A 15,662-nucleotide genomic window follows, 5' to 3' on the forward strand; every position below is an offset into this window, starting at 1 on the left:
ACCTCAAATGTTTTTGATTTTCGGAAACATGAAACTAATCAGACCTATGGCTAGTGTTTTAGTTCTATACATGGCTTTACTTCAGTTATTGAAATACATTGATGTCAATTACAAGTTGTAGAAACCGTCAGAATTAGATAATGATATTTTCAACGACATTACACGTAGCACAAGACATGAATTGAACTAATACCAAGATATGATATTTCATTTTTATTTGAGAAATAGTAATTAGCCTTGTATAACATTTCTCTCCAAACCTCCATATATTTTACAAATATATAATCAAATCCTTGTTTCATTTCTTACACACACAAAGAAAATGCCAACTAATGTCAAATCCTTGCTTATCCAAAAGGCGATTAATATTCCATTTAGCAAGTCTGTACTTGTACTTCTGCTTCTGCTCCTCGCATTGCCAAAAGAACCTAGACCAATAAAAGTCTAACATTTTTAACACCACTTTAACTTTCTCGAAATAGGAACGCATGGACATCGGTAAACTAGTAAGGAGAACATTGATGAGGGTAGTGTCGTCCTCCATATGACAAAATCTTACCCTTACAACCGTTAAGCTTCTTTTCGAAGCGATCTTTGATAGTTTCCACTCCTAGGTTTTTTAACTGAATTTTCCATTCCTTGTTGGTGAGCTTACGGTGATGAATGGGAATCTCTGAGGTACGTAAATGAAAAGATCCCTCCTCATAGCCAAACGGTTGCCTGTATTGACTCTCCTCTTCCCCGATCTTATCAAAACAGAAGAGCTCACTTTGTGAAAATTATTTTTTAGATCCAAAAGTTGTTCGAAATGACATAGGATCAACTTCATATTAATCGCCTTTTGGAGGTCATGTTCCATAGAAATGACAGTATCATGCACATACTGGAGGATAGAGATTCATCCTTCAACCAGATGCGGGATAAGGACCGCAATTGACCGTCCTACTTAGCCTTTCTATGAGAATAACCAACATATCCGTCACAATGTTAAATAAAAAAGGTGACATGAATCACCTTGCCTCAGTTTCTTCCAACTTTGAAAATAATGACCGATGTCATCATTGATCTTAACTGCAACACTCCTACCGTGAACAAAATAAGCCACTTGTTGTCACCCTTCAGCCGCAAAACGTTTCACGTGAATGGCTTATTGAAGAAAATACCACTTTTTTTACTTTGTCATAGGCATTTTCAATGTCCATCTTAAAGATAACTCCATCGAGTTTCTTAGTGTGGAGCCACTCGACACTTTCATGAGTCCATTGGCCTAATTCTTTCACCCCTCTCAAGTTTTTAATCCCTTGCTGCGGGAATTTCAATTGGCCTAATCCATCCAATCCGCTCGAGTTTTTAATCCATTGTTGAAGGAATTTCACCACTCGAGTCAAGTTAACATCGGCGCGGACGCGTGAATCAGCCACGCTCGATCAGTCGGACTTCAATTTCTCCACCTCTGAACAAGACCCCATCCATCCGAAAAGCATAGAAGATTTCCGATGCGCCATCCAGCCGCACTTCCGCACGCGCGTGATCGTGATCAGGCCCAGCGAAAACGACGCGCCATTTGTTGCGACCACGAGAGGCTCCCGCCCTACCCGCAGCCATCATGCTTCAGCAGTTAGCACGGTGCTGCCAAGGCATGGAGCTAGTGATTGCGCCTTCGTGTGTCCGTGGTTTTCTCCCACAAGGGTTTCCACGTAAAAATTCGTGTCTTTTTGTTTCGTTTATTTCTTATTATTATCTAACAAGTGGTATACAGAGCTGAGATTACAGATACGAGATTTGAGATCAAGAGTTAGGGTTGCACGCGCCGCAGCCGCCGCGTGACCAGGCGATCCGGCTTCGGATCGATTTCCGCTGCAGCGCTGTACAAAGCCGAGACCGACAGGAGCTTAAAAGGATTCGCTGGCGATCCGTCCGACCACAAGTTCTGCCGAGTTGCCGCTGCTGAGCCGCCGCTTATCCTCGCGAATATACGCAGCGTGACACGCGTGCCTGATCTGCTACTACTCCACGCGGAAGCAACAGCTGTGCGTACAGGCTTCCGACGAGACGCTGCTGCTGCATCTACACGTGAAGGCTCAGGTTCCAGGGATATTTTACTAGTAGATCAGCCACCTACTAGTATTCATTACGTGAAGCTACTGTTTTGGTCTCCAATTGCTACGGCCACTTCAAAAGCTACCAGGTGCTATTTGTTTTAGTTCTTTGTCTGCATATTAATTCAATCAAGAATTTTTCTACAGGCTTGTACTACTTTGTGTACACAAATTTATCTATTCATGGCTTCCATGAAGTATGATCTTCCGCTGCTGGATCGTGACACAAGGTTTACCCTATGGCAAGTCAAGATGCGGGTGTTGTTGGCACAGGCCGACTATGATGTAGCACTGGATAGTTTTGGGAAGAACCGAATTGAGGACTGGACTGCTGAGGAGAAAAGAATTGATTGTAAGGCTTTGTCACAAATTCAACTCCATTTGCATAATAATATTTTGCAGGAAGTTTTGAGCGAGAAAACTGCCGCCGCTCTATGGTTAAAGTTGGAAGGGATTTGCATGACTAAAGATCTCACCAGCAAGATGCATCTGAAGCAAAAATTATTCCTGCACAGGTTACCCGAGGGAGGTAATGTTTTGAATCATATTTCAGAATTTAAAGAGATCATATCTGATCTAGCTGCAATGGAGGTTAAGTATGAAGAGGAAGATACTGCTTTAATGTTACTTTGTTCACTGCCAAGTTCTTATACCAATTTTAGAGACACCATATTATACAGTCGTGATACTCTCACACTTAATGAAGTTTATGAAGCTTTGAACTCTAAGGAGAAGATGAAACTAATGGTGCCTCACGATGGTTCAAGTTCATCCCAAGCAGAGGGATTATCCGTTCGTGGCAGGACAAAGGAGAAGAACTCCAATAATGGAAACAGAGGCAAAAGTAAAAAAACGGCTACAGGGGCCGGTCACAATCCAGAGACAAAAAATATTGCAGATATTGCAAGAGAGACGGGCATGACATCTCAGAGTGTTTCAAGTTGCAGAATAAAGAAAAGAGGAAAGGTAACAAACAAGGTGAAAATTCTGCTAACGTTGCTCGTGATGATAGTTCCGATGATGCTCTTGTCGTTATTGCTGGATGTGCTGAGATCAATGATGAGTGGGTACTTGACACTGCATGCACTTTTCATATGTGCCTGCATAGAGATTGGTTTATTATTTTTGATTCCACTACTTCTGCTGGTTCCGTTTTGGATTTTGATAATTCACCATGCAGGATTGAAGGCATAGGTTCTATTCGAATCAAGATGTTTGATGGCATAATCAAAACTTTGACAGATGTTCGGTATATTTCGAAGATGAAGAGAAATTTTATTTCTATGAGTGCCCTTGATGCAAAGGGATACAAGTATTCAGGTGGAGATAGTGTTTTGAAGGTCACCAAAGGCTCCCTTGTTGTGATGAAAGGTGACTTAAGTTCGATCAATGGTCTTTATTACCTTCGAGGTTCTACCGTTTCAGGTAACGCTACTCCGGTTGTTTCAAAGAATTCTGATTGTGATGCTGCTAACCTTTGGCATATGCGTCTTGGACATATGAGTGAACTTGGTTTAGCAGAGTTAAATAAGAGAGGTCTTCTTGATGGATATGAACCTGGTAAATTGAAATTTTGTGAGCATTGTATCTTCGGCAAACACAAGAGGGTGAAGTTCAATACTTCGGTTCATACAACTGAAGGTATTCTTGATTATGTGCATTCTGATTTATGGGGACCATCTCGCAAGAAGTCACTAGGTGGTGCTAGTTACATGCTGACTATTATTGATGATTATTCGAGAAAAGTATGGCCTTATTTCTTGAAGCATAAATATGAAGCATTCTCAGCATTTAAGGAGTGGAAGATTATGATTAAGAGACAAACTGAAAAGAAGGTAAAAATACTTTGCACTGATAATGGTATGGAATTCTGTTCTAAGCAATTTAAGAATTATTGAAAGTCTGAAGGCATTGTCAGACACTACACCGTTCCTTATACTCCTCAACAAAACGGTGTTGCTGAGCGCATGAGCAGGACCATTATTTCCAGAGCCCGTTGCATGTTGTCCAATGCAGGTTTGCATAGGCGTTTTTGGGCTGAGGCCGCTTCCACTGCTTGTTATCTCATTAATCGTTCACCATCTATTGCTCTTAATAAAAAAACTCCAATTGAGGTATGGTCTGATTCACCTGCTGATTATTCACAGTTGAGAGTTTTTGGTTGCACTGCTTATGCTCATGTTGATAATGGAAAATTGGAGCCTAGGGCTGTTAAGTGCATCTTTCTTGGTTATAAGTCTGGTGTTAAAGGTTTTAAATTATGGAATCCTAAAACCCAAAAGGTTGTTGTTAGCAGAAATGTTATCTTTAATGAATCTGCTATGTTACATGATGTTTCATCTACTAATGTTCCTGTTGAGAGTGAACGGCAGCCTACTATTCAGCAGCCTACTATTCAGGTGGAGCATGTTATTGACTCGGGTGATACATCTAGTAATGAAATTGTTGATGCACATGATGAACCCGTCGTTAATGATGATAATGTCACTCCCACTCCAAATTAGCCTATTGTTCCACCCAGTTGGAATCTCGCACGTGACAGAGTCAGGCAGGGTATTAATAAACCAGACAGGTTAATTGAAGAGTGCAATATTGTTTCTTTTGTTTTATCTGTTGCAGAAGAAATTGATGGTAATTCTGAGCCTTCTTCATATTCCGAGGCTATTATTTCTGGTGATAGTAATAAGTGGATGACTGCTATGCATGATGAGATGGAATCACTTGAAAAGAATGGCACTTGGGATTTAGTAAGATTACCTAGAGAGAAGAAACCTATTCGTTGCAAGTGGGTTTTCAAGAGGAAAGAAGGTGTTTCTCCTAATGATGAGACAAGATATAAAGCAAGGTTAGTTGCTAAAGGTTACAGTCAGATTCCAGGTATTGACTATAACGAAGTCTTTTCTCCTGTTTTGAAGCATAGCTCTAATCGCACTTTACTCAGTATTGTTTCCATGCATGATCTTGAGCTTGAACAATTGGATGTTAAAACTGCATTCTTACATGGAGAATTATAAGAGGATATTTATATGAAACAACCTGAAGGTTTTGTTATTCCTGGAAAAGAAAAGCTTGTCTGTAAGTTAAAGAAATCTCTTTATGGATTGAAGCAATCCCCAAGACAGTGGTACAAGAGATTTGACACCTTTATGCTCTCTCAAGGTTTCAAAAGGTCTAATTATGATAGTTGTGTTTATTTGAAAACTGTCAAAGGTTCAACTATTTATTTGCTCCTTTATGTTGATGATATGCTTATTGCTGCAAAGAGTATGTCAGATATTAATGAACTAAAGAAGCAATTGAGTAATGAATTTGAGATGAAGGATTTGGGTGTAGCAAAGAAAATACTTGGCATGGAAATATCAAGAGATAGACCGTCTAGAAAAGTATATCTAAGTCAGAGAGGATATATTGATAAAGTTCTTCGTCGTTTTAATATGCATAATGCCAAGCCAGTAAGTACTCCATTAGCTGCACACTTCAAATTATCATCAGCTTTATGTCCTAAGTCAGATGCAGATATTGAGTACATGTCTAGAGTTCCCTATTCAAGTGCAGTTGGTTCACTTATGTATGCCATGGTTTGTTTTCGTCCGGATTTATCATATGCATTGAGTGTTGTCAGTAGATACATGGCTAATCCTGGAAAAGAGCATTGGAAAGCAGTTCAGTGGATTTTCAGATACCTGCGACGTACTTCTAATGCTTATTTACAGTTTGGGAAAACTAGAGATGGACTTGTTGGTTTTGTTGATTCTGATTTTGCTGGTGATTTGGATAAGAGAAAATCACTCACAGGTTATGTTTTCACCATTGGTGGTTGCGCTGTGAGTTGGAGAGCAACTTTGCAGTCTATTGTGGCTTGTTACACTACTGATGCCGAGTATATGGCTATTTCTGAGGCATGCAAAGAAGCTATCTGGTTGAGAGGTTTGTATTCTGAGCTTTGTGGAGATTCATCTTGCCCTGCCGTATTTAGTGACAGTCAAAGTGCTATATATCTTACAAAGAATCCAATGTATCATGAGAGGACAAAGCACATTGATGTCAGATTTCATTATATTCGAGATGTTGTTGCTGAAGGCGATTTGAAGGTATGCAAGATAAGTACTCATGATAATTCAGCTGATATGATGACAAAGCCAGTTCCGACCAATAAGTTTGAGCTTTGCTCAGGCTTAGTTGATATTTCTCACTAGTCCTATGGACTTTGACGCACAAGGTGTTTATGCTGATTTGGATGGAGTTATTCACTTTCTTCGACTACTGAAGGAAATTTGGATCAAGGTGGAGATTGTTAAATTGTGATCCAAATTATACCGTGTTAGACTAGACGTAGTACAACTGATGTGGGCCTTTGCGTTGACGTCGACGCGTACGAGTACAACTCGTTTACTTGTCCTCCAAGGACTCTCATGTATTGCCCTCTTATATACCCCATGTAGTCGCACCTCAGACGGCCTATCGTCTTGTGCTTGTAATACTCTTCCTCATAGTGATTGCGCCTTCGTGCGTCCGTGGTTTTCTCCCGCAAGGGTTTCCACGTAAAAATCCGTGTCTCTTTGTCTCGTTTATTTCTTGTTATTATCTAACAAAAGAAGACCTAGTGCCCTAGCGGAGCTCGATCAGGGGAAGCTGTGTGAGGGGAGGAGAGGCCTGCGACCGAGCGACAGCGAACCAGCAGCGGACGAAACCCTCGGCCCCGACGCGGACGTACCACGTAATAACACACAACGCCATGTCGTCTGCCTTGCCTTGGATGACCATTATACTTTGCTTTGCCGGTGGTTAGTACCAACGATCGCAGCACGGGCGGGTGCGCGCATTCAATGCGCGTGCGCTGAGGGCGGGCGGGCGAGACGGCCGGCCGACCGACCGGAGGTGCCTGTCAACGAGCAGGAGCAGAGAGCAGTGGACACAACGGCAAGCAAGTTGGACCGCTCAAGTGTACGTACGATAACCACTGGCCGCTGATCCATATGCACTGTAGCAGGGCCTGCCGTGTAGGGGCACGGCGGCGCGCACTGTGCGCGCACCGGTCCGGTGTCCGGGCGAGTAGTAGATCACCATCTCTTATCTAAAACCACATCGCAATTAAGCTGACATCGCTACTGCGACTGCACGGAGAAATCAGCGTCCGTTATCCGGCGGTGGAGCCGGCGCGCATGCAGTCTCGCCATGATTCGGCGGCAGATCTTATCTGGAGCACGGTGGAGCCGCGCGCGTCGTAAAAACCAAGGTAGATTTCGCTCTCGGAGAGAGACGGCGCGCGGTGGCCGGCCGGGCCCGATGGATCCACGCCGGCCAAAGCAAAGGCCTCCGCTGCTCTCCGATTTCCCGAGCCCGGTCACATGCCGACGGGAGCACGGGACTTTTGTGCGGCCGGGCAGGCATCGAGTTCACGTGCCTCTCGGTCGACGGGTCGAGTCCCGTCCCCGTCCGCTGGCGGTGGCGCCTACCTGCCCGGCGCCGGGCCAAAAGACGACGGCGGCGGCTGCTGCGCGCGCGCGCGCAACGCTTGTACTGTAGCCGGCGTCCCCGCTCCCGTGCGGAGCGGCATGCGCGCGTCCGTCCGGGCCGGGCTCGAGAGCAAGATGGATGGTACGCTTGTCGTGTTACCGACGCGAGCTGGACCGGTCAGTCCTCGTCCCCATGTCGCCCAGGCCTGCGACAGTTCGGTACCAATGGGGACTCCTCTGCTACGGTACAGGCGCGTAGATCTGTCTCGTTCCTTTCGGCAGTAAAAAGTTCGAAACACGCGCGCACACGGGTCGTCAGAGCGCGCAATCCGGTGGCATGTAGTATATTTGTCTTCGTTCCCGTCTGCATGCATCCGCCAATCGCACATCGCAAGTACACCGCCACGCGACACTCTTTTTTGCCGGACAAGTTTCCCTTTTTTCACCTTTGATCGTAGCGTACTGTACTGTAAATACTGACGCCTCTGCAGGGGCGAGCGTGCACGCGGCGCTCCACGCTTTGGTAAAGCAGCTAGCCTAGTCTAGCGCGCTCCGGTTTGCCAGCGTGGAAGAACGCTATCCGAGACGAGAGAGACCAACAGCCCCGCCGCGCGTCGTTGAGCCCAACCTCAGCCCCAGCCCCAACGGCGACAGGCACCAGAAGGAGTTGACAACGGGCGGGATATTGCAAAAACAAAGCCCGAGCACTGTACGACGGGTATGAAGATCCATCCATCCCCATTGATTTGATTCGATTTGATTTGTTGCCGCGTGAGCTCCCTGAGCGCGGAAAGTGATTGTTCTTCTTCCTCGTGCTGTTGCGTTCCCCTGCAGCCTTCCGAAATCCCCACGACCTGTCTCCATTCCATTCCTCTTGTTTAAAAGGGCATGATGACACCCTACTCCCCAGAGCAGATGCCCCCCTACCCCTCCGTCGCCCCCTCTTCGGCAATGGTGGCGTCCCAGAGCACGGCGTGAACAAGGCAGCAGAGGAGGAAAGGCACCGCCCAGCCCATTCCGAGCTCTCCCGTCCCCGACAGGACAGGCCGGCGAGGTTTGATTTGATGCTCCTTCTTTCACATTTCCGCCATGCATTTCCTCCCTCAGCGTCTCGCATCATCCATGCTAGCTCGGTTGCATCACGCATTTGTGCCCCGTTGGAATCGGTCCAAAGGCGAGAGGGGAGGGACGACATGCATCCCACGATGGAGTGACCTCCAATTTTGCTCCCAGCTCGTCTCGTACATATATGTGCAAGCCCATGTCTACCACCTACTACCAGCCTAGCTCGTTTGGCCGACATTTCTCAAGAAAAAAAGAAGCTAGTTCGGCCGACAGGGTTGCTTATGTATCCGGCAGATACAAGCTGTAAAGCTTCTCGGGCCGTCCCTCCCTCCCCAAGCTTTGGGGATTTTTGTCTCTCGTCGTCACCAATCACCCCATAAATACATGTGGGCATCAATAACTCAGTCAGTTAGTTTATCCTGAGGTAAAAGCATGGCTTATTTCTGCTTTCTCCTTTCATTTCTCTCGCGCGCTTTGGCTAATGGAAAGGAGATTAGGTGCGCACGTATTTAATACCCGAGCTACTAATTAACTGGATGTACACGTACTTGCCATTTGGCCCAACTACTTTTCCACCATTCATGTGCACCATTGCATTGATTTTGTTTTGTGTGTGGGGAGCTTGAGTAAGGGTGAAGAGATAGTGAGCAAAACAAAAGGGCAAGCCTCCCATGGTGATGGTGGTGGATTCTTGCTTGCTTGCTCGCTCGCTTGCTTCGGCCGCACCTCTCTCCGGGCTCAAGTCTGGTGGTTGTAGTGGCGCGCGTATAATGTGCGCTATCTTGCAAGGGACCATGCATGTAGACGGCCGGTGATCATCGCCGCCCGTGCCAAAGCAAAGCTTAAAGAAACGGGCTGCCTCTGCGCGCCTCCCGGTTTAAGGATGATGCCTCCCGATTAGTGCTGTTTAAAAAGCCACGGGGCCGTCGCTGTTGGGTGGCTAAGTGGTTGCGGTGCACTGGTTAGTGCCAGGTTAGACGGGGAAGCAATCGGCAAGCAAGCCTAGCCGGGAATGATGCGCTAGTAGTACTACAACGCTTGCTTGCTTGCTTCCCTCCATTATTTAGTTGCTTTTCTCCTGCATGTGGAGAGGAGATACTAGTACTACAAAGGGCCTTCTCGCCCTCCATCGCCATAGCAAAGTGGCGATTAGCGTCTAGCTAGCCTTCTCTTGGCCTCTCCCCCCTGCCTTCTTCCTCCGGTCCAGAGAGGGAGCCGAGCTGACCGCCCTTTTCTGCTTGTCTCGTTGCAGCTTTCTTTCCTGTAGGTGGGCAAACCACACATACCAGCAGTGCCGGTGGCTCTCAATCAAATTTCGGAACAGAGATATAGCCGGCCGGCCATGCAGACAGCCAAGGCGAGGTATGTTCCGTTCGTTCGTTCGTGCCATCCTCCCCCTCCGTCCTCTACTCTACTGAGCACTGAGTTCCATCCATGTGCCGCTTGATACTTTTAGCAGTTTGATTGTTCGTTTTGAGGCGTCATGTGCTGCCGCTTATTTGATTCTTTCCTCCATGCGTTGCTTATCTTGACGCGTACCATGCTTTGTTTATCTCCATGCATCGGTCTCCGCGATGTTAGATAGATTCTACTCTTCCATACTCAGATCATCTGAGCACGGATTCAGTCAATGTGCATGCACCGGTTTTACTACTACCTTCCCCTTGACGCCAAAGCTGTTCTCCTATCTCGCCTTCATCCGGTTACTGTTCTGCTCCCTCGCAAAGTTTTGAGCAGAGTTAACCTGTGTTCGAACCTCCCTTCATCAATGGACTGGAACTGGAGGCAGCACTGCTGATTGATATGCTCTGTGCTCAGGGAGATTAAACAGAGGCTCTCAACAGCTGCAGGCCTGCTCGTTACAGTATACTACTGTACCTTAGATAAACATAACCAATCACGCTAATTTCGCCCCGTGACATGTTAACCATTCGTGTGGGCGGCCATAAACTACGCTTCCACCCTTACACACCACCACCTATCTTGCCGGAGGCAGCCAGGAAGCGACCAAAATTTTCAAAATCGGGGGCGCACCGCACTGCACGCATGTGACCGTGACTGCTTGCAGATGGCTCCATTTTCTTGATGAAATGCAGATGGCGCCATGGGCAACGCCTGTCCGGTTCTTGAGCCCGGCGCCAAGCGGCCAAAGGAGCCGCAGTGCGGCGCTGGTCCACCTGTCTCCCCTCGCTAACCCGCATCTGTAAAGCCTCGCCCCCGTGCTTGCATATCACGGGGGATCATTAGGTTATTAAGCTAATGCGCCTCCCCTTTCCCGGCTCCTGCCTGCCTCTCCCTCTCTCTCGCTCGCTCGCTCGCCCGGTTGCTCCCCATTCACTTCTTGTCGGTCGCCTTTGCCGCTTTCGGCCGGCCTCGGATTCTTTGTTTCCCCATTGCTTCTCGCGGCTTCTCCTCTCTGCATCTGGTTCACTTCGCTCGAGCTGAAGTGTGTTGAGCCGTTGAATCCGGAGCGGTTCTTGAGCTTTGCTTTCTGGTCAGAACTTTGGAGTTCTTCTCTCTGGTTTCTACCCTGCATTTGGGATGAAGGGGGGCACTGAAACCCTGTGCCTCCTCTAGTCATGCTGTACTTGAGCAAGATGCATTTTCTGAGGTTATATTCGAGCAGTACAGCCGTGAGGCAAGGAACTTCACTTCAGCCTGGGATAGCTTCCCCTGCCTTACGATTTTTTTCCCTTTTTGGTTGAGGTTTCTGACTGACTGTACTTGTGCGTTCTTGGCATGAAGGAATGGCTCCGTGGAGCACCCTGCCCGCGGGTCTCCCCTCGGAGCAAGCAAGACGGGCCGGCCGACGAGGCTGGCCGGCCTGGACTCCGGCGTCGACGCGGCGGCGACCAAGTCGCCCACCGGCCGGAGCCCCAAGGTGGAGCGCCGCACCACCATGAGCGCCGAAAGAGAGGTACGAATCTCTGCTTCCAACTTGTTTTTAATCTTTATTAGAAAGAAAGAGATTTTTGAGAGACTGTTGAGAGTTCGTTACGAGCACTTAAGAGATGTCGCTACATGTTCTTGAATGCCACCCATGTTTTCTCACATTTTGCCCGGATTTGGCAATACCTGTATCTGTCGACGTTGATACTGTCTCGGTTCGCTGTAGTTGGCTATTGGTCTGTCCCGCTCTTGATGTAGCAGACTGTCAGTTACTCCGAGTACACTGAAACAGACAGGTACCTCTATCCGGTAGCTAAAATGAAGTGTTCCCATTAAGCGATATTAATATTACTAGTAGTTGTCCTAGTAATCATCCGAGTATGGTTTGATTTACCGCAACACGGAGGCCAACTCCAGATAAAAGTTTCAGACAGAGAGGGACACTGTACTTACATCGGTAGTTATTCTCTGTACTGGTTATGTCTTCAGAAAAAACAAGAAGGTTAAGCATACTAATCAAGTACCTTTAGAACACACAAAATACTTCGTTCTTACTTGGTCAAATGATCATTTTTTCGAGCTAATGTTCGCGCCAATTTTCACAAATCCGTGCCTTACTGCAAGGACAACTGCCAACAGAACTCTTGCAGTGTGATGATGCGAAGTGGTGAAAGTATTTTCTTTCGAGCCGAAAGTGGTGAAAGTTGGCAGGGGCAGTAATGCACAGCAAGACAATCATCTAAAATTCCAAATACCAGAACTTTCCATCACTAATCCCTCGCTAATCATGCCATGGTTGAAAGTGAAGCCACGACGAGTTTGCTGATTGGAGTTTGGCACACACCACTAATCTTTCTGCTGAATTTGATGACTTCAGAAAAGGAGGTCGCCCATGAAGCTGTCGGAGCTCGAGTCCCAGCTCTCGCAGCTGCAGGACGAGCTCAAGAAGGCCAAGGAGCAGCTCCATTCCTCGGAGAACTTCAGGAAGCGGGCCCTGCAGGAGGCCGAGGAGGCCAGGGCGCAGGCGGCGGAGGCGTCCGCGCAGGCCAGCGACTCGCGGGCGCAGCTCGCCGAGCTCTCCTCGGTGGAGCAGACCCGCATCTTCGAGCTCCGCCGGCTCTCCCAGGAGCGCGATCGCTCGTGGCAGTCGGAGCTGGAGGCCATGCAGAAGCAGCACGAGGCGGACTCGGCCGCGCTCGTCGCCGCCATGGGCGAGGTGCACCGCCTCCGCGTGCAGCTCGCCGCGGCCGCCCGCGCCGACCGCAAGCAGGAGGTGGCCGAGGCGCTGGCGACCGTTGACGAGCTTAAGGCCAAGCTCTCCGCGAGCGAGGAGGCCGAGGCGCGGGCGCGAGCGTTGCACGAGGAGTGCAAGCAGCAGCTGGAGGCGAGCCGGGCCACCATCGACTCGCTGCTCACCGACGGCTCCAAGCTGATGGACTCCTTCAGCCTCGTCGTCACGGAGCTCGAGGAGTCGCGCGCGAAGCTCAAGGCCCTCGAGGAGGAGGTGGCGGAGACGACGTCGGCAAAGGCCGCCGCCGCAGCCGGCCAGAGCTGCAACTGCTCGGACTCGGAGGCCGCCGAGCTGAGGTCGGCGCTGGAGGACGTGGAGGCCAGGTTCCAGGAAGAGAAGATCCTGAGCACCGTCGAGACGCAATGCGCGTACGAGCTCATGGACCAGATCAAGGTCGAGTCCGACCTGCGGCATGGCAAGCTCGCCGCCGCGCTCGCGAGCGCCAAGTCCGAGGTCATGTTCCTCAAGGCGAGCCTGTTCGACAGGGAGTCCGAGCTGCGGCGCGCCCATGACGCGACCAAGAAGCTGCAGGACGACGCGAGAACGAACAGCACGGCCGACGAGCTGAAGGCGCAGCTGCAAGGCGCGCTGCAGGAGAACGGGCAACTGAAGCTCGAGCTGCGGCAGTACGAGTCCGAGAAGGTCCCGGAGAAGTCGGACGCCGACGCGGCGGCGGAGGCGGCGAAGAAGGGGGAGACGGAGGCCGAGCTGAGGCGGCTGAGGGTGCAGGCCGAGCAGTGGCGGAAGGCCGCCGAGACCGCCATGGCGTTGCTCACCGTGGGCAAGGGCGGCAACGGGAAGATCTTGGACCGCGGCGAGTCGCTGGACGGCGGCAAGTACGCGGGCCTGTACGACGAGCTCGACGACGACGCGGCGGCGGCCAGGAAGAACGGCAACGTGCTCCGGAGGATCAGTGGAATGTGGAAGAAATGAGGCTGATCGGCCGATCAACTGATGTCAAGTAGTGGCGTGGCTCGATCGTAGGGATCGAGCTGTTCATTTTTTCCCTCGCTTGTAAAATTGTTTTGCCGGTTCTCGTGGTGTAAAAACATAGGTGTGATTGTACTGAACGTGCTCATAGATGTATCATACGCGGTATATGATGAATTGAATCAGTTCATCCTTTGATCGTAATACTGTACTCCCTCTGTCCGTGAACAGGTGTACTTCTATCTTTGTCCTAAGTCAAAAGTTTTAAAATTTTGATTAACTATATAGAAAAGAATAATAACATACTCCCTCCGTTCCAAAATACAAGTCTTTATAGAGATTTCAATAGATGACTACATACGAAGCAAAATAAGTGAATCTATACTTTAAAATATGTCTACATACATCCGTATGTTGTAGTTTATTTGAAATATCTAAAAAGACTTATATTTCGGAACGGAGGGAGTATATGACATCAAATTGGCGTAGTATTATGAAAGTAAATTTCAAATCGGATCTAGTGATACTATTTAGTGTCATAAATGTTGTTACTTTTTCTATAAAGTTGATCAAAGTTTTAAAATTTTGATTTAAGACAGAAACTAGAATTACACTTATTCATGGACAAAGGGAGAGTACTTACGTAAACTCTTCCACCTTTGATAAAACCACCACCCTCGGGTCCGAATTGTCAAAGGTTGGAACATGCATTCTTGCAAATCTAAATTTTTGGTTTGGAGAATCAAACATTAGCTGGCACATGGCCGCAACCCGTGCCGCCGACCGTCCGCCGCCCCTGGTGCTGACAAAATGGAACTCCTCACCTCCACTTCACCTTCGGCCACCCTCATTGGTGCCGGCGGCTTGAATTCGCAACATCACCGCCACACTTCTTGAACATAATTGATGGCTTGCACACAGCATGAAGGTGCGACCGGACACTGCTCCATCAGGATGAAAATTCTGGGGCGCTGCAACAGAATGACGACGACTACACGACCACGCTCCAACACTACGTGCATGTTAGACGGACCCCGCCACTAGCTTGTCGCCGATCATCGAAGAGGAAGAAGGAAAACTGTGGGAACAATCTCTCTAAACACATCAACGGATGAAATCTCTCCACAGCCCTTCAAAATAAAGGATAGGATTATTTTTTTAGAAAATACTTTGTCCGCCGCCTGTGTATGTCGTTATGGAGCGGCCCATTAGCGGATGATGTACGCTTGTACGCCCTGTGTATGCCGTGATGGACCGGCCCATTAGCGGATGATGTGCGTATGTCCATTGAAATATGTCGCAAAAAGAATAGTGCTAGACGAGGATTCGAACACAGAACCTCCTGCTGCAAATAGCAAGCTGATAGCCACTATAACTAAGAGCATCTTCAATAGGCGCCAAAAAATGGATCCCCACGCTAAAAACCGTCTTCTTTGGGTGCCAGAGACGCTCCATCAGATGCTGCAAAATAGTGCGGACGCAAAAGAATTTAACCCACACGGTTAAAAGCACTATCGCACGCTGCAAATGTTGTGCGCCGGACCGCATGCGCTTTATAATTTGCACTGCGTGTTTTTTTGGGCGCGCGTTTTTGGACATGTGGAAAACCAATGTTGACCGCGGCGCGCTAACAGTGCTACAGTGGGGTTGTAAAACTATTTTAGCCCTTGATATTTTTGCGCCTATGTTGCAGATGCTCTAACAAGCGCTTGTGACTATTTAGATAGTGCAATGTTTTAAAAGAAATTAACAACATCGCCAGATCCTAAAAGAAGCGAAAAAGATTTCTGAAAAAGTGAATATTTGTTAGACCCAGATATTTCGTAAAAAGTTGTGAACAAAAAAATTTTAAACTTGAACATTTTTTTGAAACTCTCAAACTTCTTTTCGAATTTTGAAGACTTTTAAAACATGAATTTTTTCTAAAACACG

The 15,662-nt window shown here is 48.0% G+C and overlaps 1 protein-coding gene across 4 annotated transcripts; it reads left to right on the top strand.

The window, feature by feature from the left end:
- Positions 1-8,110: 8,110 nt before the first annotated feature.
- Positions 8,111-13,934, top strand: LOC125545215 (interactor of constitutive active ROPs 2, chloroplastic). 4 transcript variants are annotated; one of them, XM_048709105.2, is made up of 5 exons: positions 8,111-8,273; positions 8,390-8,609; positions 9,873-9,982; positions 11,366-11,537; positions 12,387-13,934. In XM_048709105.2, exons 3-5 carry the CDS (start codon positions 9,963-9,965, stop codon positions 13,731-13,733), a joined length of 1,539 nt encoding a protein of 512 aa, XP_048565062.1. In that variant the 5' UTR covers positions 8,111-8,273; positions 8,390-8,609; positions 9,873-9,962; the 3' UTR covers positions 13,734-13,934. The 4 variants fall into 4 exon arrangements, with proteins under 4 accessions (XP_048565062.1, XP_048565063.1, XP_087369549.1 ...); XM_048709106.2 differs by lacking the exon at positions 8,390-8,609; XM_087513423.1 differs by lacking the exons at positions 8,111-8,273; positions 8,390-8,609 and having other exon boundaries at positions 9,367-9,982.
- Positions 13,935-15,662: the final 1,728 nt, after the last annotated feature.

Source organism: Triticum urartu, chromosome 3A, assembly GCF_056163025.1.
Source record: "Triticum urartu cultivar PI428250 chromosome 3A, HENAU_Tu73, whole genome shotgun sequence".
Lineage (NCBI taxonomy): Eukaryota > Viridiplantae > Streptophyta > Magnoliopsida > Poales > Poaceae > Triticum > Triticum urartu.